This window comes from Lissotriton vulgaris, chromosome 6 (genome assembly GCF_964263255.1).
Source record: "Lissotriton vulgaris chromosome 6, aLisVul1.2, whole genome shotgun sequence".
Lineage (NCBI taxonomy): Eukaryota > Metazoa > Chordata > Amphibia > Caudata > Salamandridae > Lissotriton > Lissotriton vulgaris.
The window spans coordinates 1250828523-1250843708 of record NC_141694.1 but is presented as its reverse complement, the minus strand read 5'-3'; the positions used below and the strand labels follow the sequence as shown (position 1 = coordinate 1250843708).

At 45.9% G+C, this 15186-nt stretch overlaps 1 protein-coding gene across 2 annotated transcripts in view; it reads right to left on the bottom strand.

Moving 5' to 3' along the window:
- Nucleotides 1-5560: 5560 nt before the first annotated feature.
- CNST (consortin, connexin sorting protein) overlaps nucleotides 5561-15186 on the bottom strand; it is a 419866-nt gene continuing 410240 nt past the window's right edge. For both annotated transcript variants that reach the window (XM_086927348.1, XM_086927347.1), the window contains exons 12-13: nucleotides 9153-9288; nucleotides 5561-8141 (exon numbers count right to left, since the gene is read on the bottom strand). In XM_086927348.1, coding sequence (XP_086783474.1) covers nucleotides 7936-8141; nucleotides 9153-9288 — 342 coding nt within the window. In that variant the 3' untranslated portion in view covers nucleotides 5561-7935. The remainder of the gene's footprint in view (nucleotides 8142-9152; nucleotides 9289-15186) is intronic.

The window sequence follows — 15186 nt, the reverse complement described above, 5'->3', positions numbered from 1 at the left end:
TCAGACAAGACCCTAAAAAAGAACAAAGCCCCTGGCCCAGACGGTTTCACAGGGGACTTCAAGTCCTTCCTTCTGCAACTCGCACCGCTCATGAAAAGAGTGTTCACCCACACAGCACACACAGGGAAAATACCAGCAACCATGACGGGGGAACCATAACAGTTATCCCAAAAGAGAACAAAGACCATAAACTACCCAAAAACTACAGAGCAATGTTCTTGATCAACGTAGATAGCAAAATCTACGCAATGATCCTAGCCACAAGACTTAACAAGATACTACCTAAACTAATAAGTAACACAAGTGGGCTATATGAAAGGCAGAATGGCAAGTGACAACACACGCCTTCTATGCCATGTACTCCAACACGCATCAAAGACCCCCGGCCCAAGCCGTTGCCATCGCGCTTGACGCTGAAAAAGCCTTCGACAAAGTTTTCTGGGCTTTCCTAGAACAATGCTTGGCAAACTTCAACCTAGGAAAAGACTGCATAAGAAAGATAATGGCCCTGTACCAAACACCCACGGCACGCGTCACAATAAACGGTGGTCTATCAGAACCACTGACCCTCCAACAAGGTACGAGACAGGGCTGCCCGCTCTCGCCCGCCTCTTCCTACTAGCCCAAGAACCCCTAATCCAAAGTATCAACAACAAAAAAAGGATATTCGAGGTATTTGCATAGGTGACACCTCCATAAAAATAGCAGCCTACGCCGACGATATATTAATAATGACAGAACAACCAAAAACCTCAATAGAAGCCCTCATGTCCTCTATTAACGAAAACTCGTCCTTGGCGGGATACAAACTTAACAACGACAAGTCCGAATGCATACCGCTAAACATCCACTGCAACAGAGGGGTGCTAGGTTCATTGGGAATCTAGTGGCAGACCGGATATGTCAGATACCTGGGTATCCACTTTCACAACGACCTGCTTTCCACCCTTAGACACAATGAGATACTAGTGCTAGAAAAGATAAAGAAGCAACTTGATGCATGGTCCCCCAAATTCATGTCCTGGTGGGGACGAATCGAAACATTAAAAATGATGATCACCCTATTAGTGAATTTCCTCGCAAGCATGCTTCCAATATTCCTCTCAGAAGACTTCCACCAAAAACTAGATGAAATGTGCTCCAGATTCCTGTTGTGTGACAAAAAAGGCCAGAATAAGTATGAAGAAACTAAGAAGACCAAAAAAACAAGGGGGGGGTTAACCTGGCAGACTTTAAGACCTTCCAAATTGCTTTCCTAGCCAGGCAAGGCACACACTGGAAAGAGCAAGCGAATTAATACATACCAACCTGGGTACAGCTGGAGAGAGCAATACTAAAAAACGCACTTGCCCTTCTCACAGCCACCACACACTCACTCGCAAGCAACCCGATATTGAAAAACACCAAGATAGCACTGCTGAAACTGGATAGCAAACTGGAGGTGAGCATCAGGGGCTCCAAGGCTGAATCCCTATGATCGAATAGAGCCATAAAGTAGAAGGGCAAAAAACTATTTTGAAAACTGGATAATGAAGGGCACTTCTCACCCATATCAACTCGAAGTCAACTCCACTCCACTAACCTTTAGCAACCTAAAGTCGTCCCATCAACTAGAAGACCCAGACCTATACAAGTTCCTAAAGATCAAAACAGCCCTTACGAAGTCCAAAATAACAGACTCTAAGCCCTCCAAATTCCACTACGTCACAAATATAAACAGAATAGGACACCAGGTCTCCCACATATACAAAACCCTCACAGTGCAAAAAAACAACACCAATGAAAAGATAGAGAAATACTGGAACTCAAACATACACCCACCACTAGAGGACAAGGAATGGGACATGCTATGGGCATCAGCCACACAGACCAAAATCACCCCTGTACTTGCGCAGACCAAGCTGTGGCTCCTACATAAAACGTTCTGGACCCCAGAGCGTCTGCACAAGCTGGGACTAAGAGACTCCAGTGCGTGCTGGAACTGCGACGGGGACAGGGGAGACATAGAACACCTGATCTTTCTGTGCCCGACTCTCAAGGCTTTCTGGGGGAAGGTCTTTGATTTCATAGACAAAACATTCAAATGCAAAATGTCAAGAGGATTCCACTCGATCATCACGACCTCCATCCAAACTAACCTCGCCGCAAAGGGAGACAAGAACTCCTGGACCTTCTCCTAATTGCAGCAACCAAACTAATACTCACAAACTGGAAAGACACAGCACCTTTCTCTCTTCTCCCTTTACTTATTCACATTATTCTCTTCACTTCTCCCTATACTACTCCTACGGGCAAGGGACCCGTCACAAACTAAATATGTATGACGTAATATGCTAACCGGAGGCTTCCCAAAATAAAGCCACCACTTTCACTGTATGTATGGATCCAAATACCATAAATAAAAAAAAAATGTTTTTAAATGAAAACAGCCAGAATGGTCAGCAACGAAAAAGACTATTGCATTCGGTGTGGAGGTTAGCAGCATGACGGGAAATAGGGTTTAAAGACTGAACTAGAGTGTCCTGGCCAGCAGATGCGTCAGTCAACCAAAGCAGAATTAGATACCATACATGCATCAACCTCAATCTCCATGGTCCATTCTCTACCAATATCATTGCCAACATTCTGATATTCAAAAATTCTGGTCACTAGTTCCAAGGATCGTGGGTCACACTAGAGAGCCAGGAGCGTGCCAACACAAGTATGGCCAGAGAGACTGCAAAGAAATAGAAGCCCGCTAAATGTGGAGGGCGAGTGTCTCAGGATGATCAGTTTCGGATCTGTAACCAACCAGGGGTTTTGAGTTACTATACATCCTATCAAAGACGAAGTCCCAGTACAAACACAGAACTGTACAAGAGGCAAACATACAAACCGCCCTGGCGTTTTCGAGGCTACACCGCAAACAGCAATCTTCCGCCTAAAGCTTAATTAAGAAGAGGTGGTGTGGGGTGTAATAAAAGTCATTGATACATCTAAAATGGTACACCTTAACACGCAGCACATTAAGAGCAGACTGCATCAAGATATTGTTATGTCTCAGATCGCCAGCCGTCATTGCTGTATTAAGAAAGCGTCTCCTTTTAATAGCCCTGCCCTAGACTGGATCCTCCTTGTGGTCCCGGGAGTGCTGATAACTTAGCTTATATACCAGGTCGATATTTCTTTTTTCTGGAGGCTTTGCTACCAGCTTCAGTAAAGAGTTATCCGAGCTCCGAATCTTGTCTTCATTAAGACTAGATATAAAATGTCAAACTTGGAGATATCTATAAAAGTAAGTATGGGGAAGAGAATACTGCTGCTGCAAATTCTCAAAGGAAAGAAGAACTACACCCTCAAATAGTTGACCCATGGTGAAGAGACTAGCCCTCTCCCAGTTCTCATGAAAGTAGTCAGGCACACAGGAAGGTAAGTTGGGATTCTATTTGAGATAGGTTAACTGATTGAGTGGGTAAGTTTGGAAACTATTTCCTTTGAAGAACTCCAAATAAGATGAAAACCTTTTGGGACTTAAATCGAGTTTGCTTTAAATACATTGTATCCACGATCCCAACACCTGGAATGATTGGTACCCCCAACGGCAGGAAGCCAGCAAACATATGCCTTTGTAGCCACTCCCCCATTCCAGAACAAAGCGGAGTTGTGAAAAAACATTGGGCCACATAATAAAATCGCAAAACTGCAAGAGAAACCCCACTGTCCTTGGTTGTTGAAGAAGCTGAATCTTACAACGAGGTTTCCATTAGCACTAGATAACTCCTACTATAAAGCCTTCACACTGTTCCACCCTCTACCCTGTTTCCAAATATCCAAAGTGCAATTTATTGGTGATGGGCGTTCCAAACCCACATAAAACCCCAATGTTTGGTACTCCTGTGCTTGGGTTTGAGGTGTTGTCCTATGTGGACGACACCCAAATAATGGTTTTTATAACATAGTGTAAAGGACTCTGCCCTCAACTTTAGACTCTGTATGGAGGCAGTTTCCTCTTGGATGACAAGAATTTTCTGAAGCTGAATGGAGAGAAAACAGAGGTCCTGATTTTTACGAGTCAACAGGATATCTGGTCCAGTGACTGGAGGCCGGACACACTTGGTGTTTGTCCATGTCCAGTATCTCACGGGAAGAACTTAGGTGTGATTGTGGTTAATGCTCTCTCTCTTGACCTTCAGGTCAATAGGACTGTCTCCACCTGCTTTGGGGTCATTAGGATCCTTAGAAAAATCTCTCACCATCTCTCCTTCGAAGCGCGCAAGCAGGCCGTCATTGCCTTAGTAACGTTCAGATTGGACTATTGTAATGCCCTGTATTTGGGCATTGGTAAAGGCCTTGTTTGGCATCTGCAGATGGTGCAGAATGTGGCGGCCAGGCTGGTTTTGAATCTCCCTAAACATCACTCAGTCTTGGCCTCGATTAAGCTCTTGCACTGGCTGCCGATGGACTGCAGGATTCTTTTTAAGACCCTATGCCTGACTCATGAAGCCTATTACGGATCTTGCTCAGAGGGCATCAAGTCAATGGTCCAATACTATGATCTTAGCAGGCTGCTTCGGTCTTCGGACAAAAACCTTCTGATAGTTCCTAGGTTTAAGAAGGCTAAATGGGGTGGCAGAGCCTTCTCGACGGCTGCACCCAAACTGTGGAACTCCCTCCCAGAAGTACTTTCTAATCAGGTGTCCCTCCCGCTTTTTCGTAAAGCCTTTAAGACATGGCTTTTCTTGGATACGTCAGTTTGAGCATGTTCTCTTTTTCACCAGATCCTGATACCTTGCAGGCAGCGCCTTGAAGCCCTTGGGCTAAGTCTCTGCTCTATAAATAAAACATTTTTTTTTTTTAAATGCTCAGGAGACCGAGAGGAACAAAGCTGGGGGTTAATTTGTTCCTGCATTAGGGAAAGTATTTGGGGAAAACATGCTAAAAATCTTACATTGGTCATGTTCAGAGCATTGTACTGGTCAGTCAGTTTGGGCAAGGGAGGTTTGGCACATACATTACATAACTGAATGTGCAGGCCAAAATAAATGTATTCAGTGTCCCATCTGCCACAGCGCCACCTCTGAGCAGATGCCAGACACCAGTCTTCCTCACTCAGACTGAAGATGCATGTGAATGAGTATTCACAGGTATCCTGCACAGACCCTCTTTCTCCAGCTGGACAGTAGTATACCTAATGTTAAAATGTGGGCACTGGCAGTTACTGCTCTAATCCATTTAAAACTGAAGCTTTGTGTGAGACCTCCCTTGCATCCGGTGCAAAAAAAGAGGTACAAAAGCAAACACACGTGGAATTCTCACTGGAGAGTATCTGCTGCTTTACAATGAGGGTCGAGAAACACTGAACAATACATATCAATGGGCAATATAGAATGTTTAGAACTTCTCTGTTAAAAGAGTTCCAGGACTATCAGTATCTTGTATCCAAATATTAACTGTAAGAGAACAAAACTTATAAGTTGGAACAACTCCATAACAGAGATGACATCTATACATACCTCTACTAAAATACTTTATAATGAGCCAAAAGAGTGGTAAAATGGTTCAACAGAAGCCACTTGCACAGTTTGTGTTAAAATTACCTTTTATAATTATTTTTTAAATGTACAGGATAGCATCTTTAAAATGTTTTCTGACAAACTGAACTTAAAAATACGAGGTCCATGACATTAATATTTGTGTTACATTATTGAATAAATAGCTTTAGATATTATTTCTGATGAAGATTCAACTGTCGAAATTATCAGAGGAAGCATTTTCTCATTTGGTGACAGACAAATAAAGATTCATTTAGTTTAAAACAGACGTCTTAAAACAAACAATTTGTTGAAAACATTTAACTCAATACTACAGAAACCAAAGGGTACAACAACTACACAGCAATTATAAATACAGCTATTTAAAAAAAAACATAACTCATGCACAGGAAAACACCACTGATTTACACAAATATTTAAGTTGTCAGTTCCAAATTAATGTAACGTAAATAAATAAGCTTAAGCACGGTGTACTGAACCAGTCAGCAACATAAAATAGGTGGAGTATTTTTTTGTCAATTCCTAGTCTGTGGTGCCATATTAGCATACACTACGAGGCCTGTCTCTGATAAAACAAAAATCCACGTAAATGCCTATGAGATTGCAGTTTACCTCTAAAAACAACGTTTCAGACAAACGTTTGTCATATTTGCGATCAGAAAAGGATACACACATCAGTCCCTTGCATGTGCTAATTTTAAATCATTGTAGATTATGAGTTACAACCATGATTGATAGGGTGGTCTGAATCACATACTCAAGAAAAGGGATTCTAAGTCCAGGTTGCTCATTTGGTGTTCCTCGGAGTACCTGAGGAGTTTCCCTTTTTTAAATTTATTTTATGGCGTGGAGTTTACTTACAGAGGATTTGGATTGCTTGGATTGCTGGAACCAGCCAGCTTGGCATATCTCACACAGAGTAAAACAAGTAGTTTTTGCCACGGGTTAGTTAATGCGCTCCCCCATTTCCTTTTTGAAGGAAACTACTCTAAACACGGCCAGATGCATGGCTTTCACCTTGGCATCACTGCTATCAGATGAAGAAATGACACGCGTCAGTCATAATGAGTGGGAGATCGATTTTTCCCATCATGAGTCAAGTTTGACGCTCCAACCTTGTTGTGGTAAACTCTGGACTAAAAAGTCTGCATATTGCTAGACAAGGTCACGGAGCATACAGGGGCATCATTCTTACAAAGCATGTGTACCCCCATCGATCTCTTGCTAGTTTCGTAAATTTAGGTCAAAAAACGGATGTCCTACGAAACAGTGCTCTGCACAACCAAGAAGCCAGAAGGCCGTCCATCAAAATGGATTCTAAACTCGAAGTTTATCTTAAGACTAGAGCATGAAAGACCAAGTTAAGTTCGCTTGTCCCGCAGCTGGTAATACTACTGGCGTCAAAGGACTTAAATGAAATTTAGGAAGATAGACTAGAAGGTGATCAGGTGGGCAATAATATGGCGCAGGGTACTTTATGAGGCAGGTGGCCTTATTTTGGGCCATGCTGCCAATATAATGCTAGAACACAAATAGTTCAGTAACGTAACACACAAAATGAGTTAAATAATAAAGACCCACAACTTTCCTTTAATAATGTGAAAGCAAGAATTTGCCCCAGTTCCCGGTGCATAAAGTGCTAAAGGAGGGATATCTTGACAGATTGACAAGTGTCAGACATTTTTTTGTTGATAAGTTACCTCAGTACACCCTAAACTTCCTACCTGGAGGACTTTGTTTCTACTCCCAGTTGACTGACTCTTGTGTCTCCCCCGTAGACACAATTTTCTAAAGGTTGTAAACATGATATTTAAAGCACAGCAGTCAGGTTATACACAACCCAATCATGGGTTTCACCCGTTACCTGCCAAATTGCAGTGGTAGTTCATTTACAGTTAATTATGTGTTTAAAATTCGACATTGCAGCACTTTGAGGACAATTAAAAGTAACACAAAAACATAGTTAAGACCATTTAAAAACTAAAAAAGACAACGACCACAAAACACAGACTTATTGCATGATAGTGACCAGTGGCTTTGCTTAGCTGCAATTCAAAAGTGTCCATTTCATTAGCCAGAAACCGTCTACAGTAATCAGAGTAGATCGTTCAGAGGTACATCAGTGTCACTCAGTAAAAGGTGAATAGTCTGTCTTTGGGGATCTGTAACACCATTTGTCGCCACCACATTCAGTGCTGATTTTAAGTACCTGAACACATTCGGAAATTGTTGCCAAGAGCCTCCTTGGAAACGATGTTGTGAAGCAAGAGGTCCATTGTCTCAGAAGTTCGGTGTCAACCAGGAGTTGTGATCCTGACCGAGCTGGAGTGCTGCCAATCAGTTTTCACTTTGTCCTGTAAGTTCTGGGTGACGGTGACAAAGAGCAGTCTTTTCTAAATATCGGTTATGAGAAGGAAAACCAGTGTTTGAGCTCTTCCATTCCATGAAGCACCCGAGAATAGTAAAAGTCCATGTTGTCTGCAAAGTCCGTGCATACAGGTGATTCCACATAGCCAAAGGTGCAATATAGCGCTGTTCCTCCTATGCTGAGGAAGACCGTGGCTACACACAGCAATATCAGCACAAAGCAAGAGCCGCCTCCAAGATCCTCTGCAAAAAAGTAATTAAGATCAGATCAAGATCAGAAGAACTTTAAAACTCTTAAACAGTGTCACAGTTAAAGCCCTGAGAGGAAACAGGTAATCTGTTTTGCACCTACACAGTTTTCAACCCTTGACCTTTACTCTCTGGGCGACCTTCCATAGTTTTAACGGTCTTCTCCAGTCGTTTTCCTCAAATAATCTTCAAACTAGGTACCACTGAAAGACTACGTCATGTAATGTTGTGCTCTGAAGATTTTTATTGGTAGAAGTACAAGCAAAATAGAACCTTTTGGGAGTCAATAATTAGGTATAGGCTGTACCTTGATGTCTATGCCTGTAAGAAGTGATAGTCTGAGAGGTGGAAGCAGCCCCATCTCCAACAGCTCGACACTACCACACAGTACCAAGGGTACTACACCTGTACAGCCATACTAGCTTTCATGCGAATTCCAGGGTAAGAAGCCCATTGATTTCTTTAGTGACCACCCCCTCCTTGTCTAGTATAGTACAACTTAGTTGGTCTTTGCCAATTATTTCTTGAAACTCTGTTTTCAAAGGATACACAATAGATTGAAAAAAAATGTTTAACAAAAAGTTCTATTTCTTTCAAACATATTTCAAAGTCACATTCCTCAGGGCAACATTGTGTACTCCGGAGGCACCGCAAGGAACACTCACATATACGCTTCTAATGAAGCATTTTCGATACACCTAATTTGCTTCAGGCAGAGAAGCTGCAGCCCATAGTATAAAATGTCTCCTTTTCTCTACGAACCTTCAGTGAATAAATAAATTTGCCGAATGGGTTCTAAGATATTTTTCAAACTGAGGCTGTGACAAGCCACCATCTTAATTCAAATTGGAAGCCTTTTAAGATAACCTGGTACACGCTTGACAAGATTTTTGTCATCAACAAAACAAGCCATTGAGCGTTTATGTGCATAAGAGCCTACAAGGACAAAGGAAAGCATTCAAAGAAGTAAGAGACAAATGACAAGGTTGGAGTTCTTGAACTAACCTTGATCCAAAGCATCATCCATTTCCTGGAACCGCACTCTCCTCTTTGCCTGCTTCTGCTGCATCTGCGCAAGCTTCTTCCCCTCGCTTTCATTTTGCTTTTTGAGGATGGATACGAGTCCCTCCGCAGGGGTGATCTGTTGGGAGAAATGATGAGTTCTAAATTGTACTGGATAAAGCAATCTAGAAGATCCTGCACAATAAATTACGAGATCGACGGAGACACCTGCAACTCTGAATGAGTAAATTACTGGAGAGTTAATATTAAAAGTATATTAAAATGTGATCTATGAGCAAGTCAATTTCATCACTACTCGGAATACTGGTACATGGGTTAATCATTGCATATTACAATCTGAAAGCTTAACCACTGTGGCAATTACAGAATACTTTTCATCGACGATAGTGGTGCCACCCTCATTATCTTTATCTTAAATGCCGCTGGTCATCAGACCAAGGACACATTTAGCACTGAAGGTCTGGTATCAGATGAAGTAATTCGAAGTAGAACCAGTGGCTAATCAGCAATTTAGGGGTGGCACCTAGATGGTTTCGTGGCACTGAAGAAGGCCCATTTGTCAAAATAATATCCTTCCTTATATTTCCTGCTGCACTTGAAGTCAGCAGAAGAAGCTCTTTCCAAAACATTGTTTTGGGATGGCCCAGTAGTTTTATCACATGGATCATAAATATGGTTAGCACAGGGGACAAAGTGGGGCAATACTTGCTGCAGTATGACTAGAGATTCAAGCTTTTAGACACAACATTGTTACGAGGGAGGACGAGTAAAAAAGGGGGAAAATCGTACCTGTGGTGCAGTAAGTAACGATTTAGAAAAGCACATGGTGTGGCTGAATAAGCACCCACATGGAGGTAGAGGTTTTACTCCAGAAAAGTCAGATCTGTATGGTTCGTCATGGTCTGAAAGACCAAACCGAAGGGAGTTTGAAGGCTGTAGTCAAGGGCATTAGTTAATGATTGAAAACAAGAGCTGCAAAACCTTTGTTCTTACTTCTTGCTTTCCCTTCAAATCCTTCAGTGAAGCACATCAATTATTTATGAATCCTGATGACCATGGTAACAGGGGTGTACTACTGTGCTTGGATACCGCATAATGTGCAGAATCAGTTGATGGTCCACCGTCATCAGAGCTGAAATAATCTTATTGGACCCAACTCACTTTGCCAGTTATCAGTCAGTATCTAATGTTCAGTAATACCTGTCACTTGAATTGTCGGAATAATACAAAACGGTTCACAATTAGACGTACTCAATGGTAATTACTGAATTACCCCAGCACTATTTAAAATCCGTATTCAATTTGTTTAGCTTCTCTGCGTGAAGGACCGTGGACTAGTTATAAACACACAAATTAGGTGACCATGACATTCTCTCATTATTTACTTTGAGCAAATTTTTTCTGACAATTATTACAATGTTTTAAAATACTTTCTACTGTTTACCTGCAGACATGGACACAAAATGAAAGAATGTACCCAAATGACGTTCTATCTCCTCACCATTACAGGTCGACTCAGGGCTGTGGAGGGGCATGCAAAAAAACAAAATCACAGAAGAGAGATGTTTGCTGTGGCATGACATTCAAGACTCTCCCACCTTAGCTGGTGGACTGTTCCTTTATGCGGATACTGCTCTGGTGGTGTGCAATGGTGGTAGTGCCTGGACACGTGTTCCCTGTCTTTGCAAAAGTCGCTGCCTCCTTTATACCGACATCTCACCTTGCTGTGATTCTGCAGGGTGAGTTTCTTACCCGCCATCATACTCCAAAATGGTAAGAATAGGTTGCTGGATGTGTGACAAGGTAGGGACAGTGTGGTGTGACCAGGACCTTGGCAGTAAAAATACTGCAGCAGAGACAGTACTCCTAACCCTGACAGACCCGCTGCCATAAGCTACACTATGGTAAGTGAAGTCTGGTGGGGGCCAAGCCACTGCAGAGGCTGTAGGTCTCTGATGGGAGCAGGGCACTTCAGTAGTTGTGGGTGGTATGGAAGGAAACGGGTATCTATGAGGATCAGAAACAGTGCATCTGCATTATTCCCTTAAAAAACACAAGGTTGGGGGGGCGGAGCTAGCCAGCGCCGATGGTGGACGCATAAGCGCGAGGCTCCTCACCATCACCTTGTAATAATCCGCTAATAGATCCTTTTCCCGACGTGGCCGAGCATCAAAACTACGGGGGCCCCCTTCGTTCCCCCCGCTTGGCCTCCGGTGCGGATTGCAGCACGGGACGATCCCGAAAACCGACAGGAGCGGGCCCCGACCGCGGGCGCCGGACCTGGCCGCAGTCACCGGTCTTTCCTGACTGGCGAACCGCTCTGCGTCACCCTACGTGCGGGCACTGTCGGGAACGGCCCCCGGAGAACGCCGGAGGCCCGGAGAGAGTGATCCTGATTTTGCATCTGGAGGCTGATGTGAGGATCGAGGGCCGACGAAGGGGTCTGCAGTGCGCAGGGAGCCCGACAACACCTGTGCACCCCACTTGGACGCCTGGAGAGAGGACGCGGGCACGGAGCCTACAGGCCCCTCGTGGTCGATGACGGCGGAGGCCTCCCCCCTGTGAGCTACACACGCTGGGAGCAGCGGCAGGTATACAACTGGAGGGGGTGCAGCGGGGAGCGAATTGGTGGAGTCATAAGGACTCTTGCTACCCCCGGTGTGGAGGCGATATCTCAGATGCGGCAGTGGCGACTGCGGTCTGACAGGGTATATCTCGGCCAGTCTGGCCTCTGGGCACACACAACGCTGTACAGAAACGGCACGGAGGCTGCGGAGAGACGGCTCTTTCCTCGTCGTTCTGCGGAGGAGTTGTTTTGGGGACAAATCTGAGTGGCACTAGCAGCTCCCCCCTGCCACCTCCCCCTCCTCCTGTTGGTGTGCCTGAAGCACGGGTATCTGGCTGCAGTCCCAAGTGAGCGAGCACCTGAGGGATCAGAGGCCTGAGCTGAGGGATACGAGCCTTGAGTGGGGGGCCTCACAGCACGCCGGGACCCGGCCGAGGCTCGACTAGAAGCGAATTCCATAGCAGCCACCCAAGGAAAAGGCGGCCTCAGAAGATACCGGGGCACAGGCCCTCCCTGCCCTCACTGAGCAGACATGGGGAAAGGTGATAGAACACAGACCAAACTATCATTTGAACAACGCTGGCAGAAGGAGCCGGAGACAAGAGCAGAGCCGACACCACCACGCGGCGGAGAGCCGGGGGGCTCACTCTGTGCGGAGATCAAGGACATGCTTACAACTATGGAAAAGGGGCTACAGGAAGGCATGTCGGCGATTGGCACCAAAATCAATGCGCTCTCGTATCGCATGGACCGCATGTTCGAGAGAATAGACAAGCATGCGGAAAGACTAGACATGACGGAGAGGCGCTTAACTGAAGCAGAGGAAGCTCAGACGGAACGGGACGGTGACCGCAAACAGTTTAGCAGACTGCTGCAGGTCATCCAGGACAAGTCTGAAGATTTGGAGGCGCGCTCTCGGCGCTCGAACATTCGCATCACGGGAGTGGCGGAAACGACCCAAACGGGTAAGATGGAGCTGTTTGTCGAAAAACTTCTGGTTACTCTCCTGGGGGACGGCGTCTTCTCACCAATGTTTATAGTAGAACGCGCACACCGCACACTGGGACCGCGCCCACGCCCGGGGGCCAACCCCAGGCAAATCATTGCTAAATTGCTTAATTATAGAGACAGAGGCGCGGCACTTAGAACAGCTCGGGAGAAAGGGAAGCTGCAGTATGAGGGAATGGACATATCACTGTACCCAGACTTTACGGCAAAAGTCCAGGAAGAGGGAAGGCACTTTGCCCCGTACAAGCAACAGCTCAGGGAACTTGGTCTGGATTACGCAATGTTGTACCCAGCGAAGTTGCGAATCAACAGGCAGGGGCACTCGCATTTCTTCACGGACCCTAAAGAACTGCAGAAATCTTTGAAGGTGTGGGCCAAGGAACGACGCAGCAGCCCAAGGAGCCAGACTGGGGACCCAGATGGCAACAACGACCTAGACGAGCAGGATTAAGTGGAAAGTGCGGAGTTATGAGAGTCGGCAGTGACCTTCAAACTGGTGAACTGAACTGCAGGTCCTCCGGAGTGCTGGCGGAGGCTCCACAGCGCCCCTGTGAACATTGGTGGGGGTGATGACAAGAACCATACCGGGTGAGATCCTTGCATGCTAGTGCGGCGCCGCTGGGAGGGCGCAATGTTTTTGACACTTTTAGGACTTGGGGACGGCATGAGATATGCTCTCTTGGTGACAGGAATTGACTAATGCAGAGCCTTTATGTGGTGAGGGGGAGAGGGGGGACTCCACTACCTAGCTGTTAAGGGCATTAATTGGCCAATGTCGACACATATGAGAAGTGTGATGGTGTAGGGGCAGACTTGCGATACTCGTCTGTAGTGCCAAACTGGAGGAGCAGGACAATGGGATCTATTTGGCGACCTCTGCCCTAGCGCTGTCAGCAATTCTGGCCCATATTGGGCCCAGTTTGGGGTTTGGTTTCGAGTGCTGGTTGGGGAGAAGGGGGGGGGGGGGTGGTAGGGGGCTCGGTCTGACCAGGTTGGGGTTGGTTGGCTGTGGGAGGAGGGGGGGTTCGGGAGTCTTGTTGTGGTTCTTACATGGTGGGCGGTCCCCTGGTGAGTTGAAGAAAGCTATAGCAATGATGGTTGTGATGCTCTGGCTGCGTGCTCTGAGTGGTCTGTGTGCTGATGTGCAGGTCCCTAACCAACCGGTCAGATATCACAAGATTCTGTGTTCTAATATTATTGACATGTCTACAACTGTGCACAAGATGTATATAGACTTACACACCCGTGCCGTCGCTGTTGGGATTCCATATGTGGTGGGGGATCAGAGTCAGATGCTGAGAGCCCATGAGATAGGTCACTTTGATGACTATGGCTGACGTACAACCTGGGAACTCGGTGGGGGATACCGAGTCCTTCAAAGCAATGACCTGGAATGTTAGGGGGCTCAATGACTACCGAAAGCTACGCAAAGTTCTACACTACCTGCAGAGGCACCAGATAGACTTGGCATTATTACAGGAAACGCACTTGCCTAACACCAGTAAGATGCTCTCTTATAGGGGCTGCTAGGGAATATCACACATGCGGGATTTACTACTCACGCGAGGGGGGTCCTCACATGGGTAAACCCTAAGTCCAAATTGCACCTCTCGCTACTGAGCGCTGACCCGGAGGGGAGGTTTGTGTTGTCCAGGTGTGTGGGTAAAGGATGGTTATGAATGTGTACGGCCCCAATTATGACTCTCCCGACTTTTATGCTGCTGCAGCCAGGCACTGTGTAGAGCTGGGCTCCTCTAGAATGCTGGGGGAGGAGGGGGGGGGGGGATTTCAACTTGATATTTAATACTGAGCTAGACAGATCTGCAGGCCCCCCCCCAGACGCCCGGCGGCTGCCGCTATACAAATGCAGGCTGAAATGGTACGCTTGGAACTAGTGGACGTATGGAGGGAGAGACACCAGGACAGAGGGGGCTACACTCATTACTCTGCTTACCATAACATACACACCAGGATAGATTACTGGCTAGCCACGCATTCACTACTAGAGATGGTGCGAACGTGCAAGATATTGCCGCGCACGCTGTCAGACCACTCTCCGTTGCTAACGATTCTTGACTCCCCCAAACGCAGAATCCCCCCATTCACATGGCGATTCCCCCCTTACTCACTGCTGGACGAGGGGTTCAGGGGCGAGCTGGGTGAGGAGATAGAGTTGTTTTTTGTAACAAATATAGGGTCGGTCGACAGTTTCCGGACTGTGTGGGAAGCATTTAAAGTCTGCATTAGGGGAGTGGCGATGGCTAAACACTCCAGTGTGCTGAAAGCTATCAGACAGAGGTTGGCACATCTCGAGAAACAAATAGCAGATTTGGAGAAGCAGCACATAGCGGGCATAGTCGCAGCGGGGACCAGGGAACTGCAGGAGCTACTTAAAGAGTTCAATGAGGAGGCAGACAGGGAAGTCCGGCACCTGGGCAAATA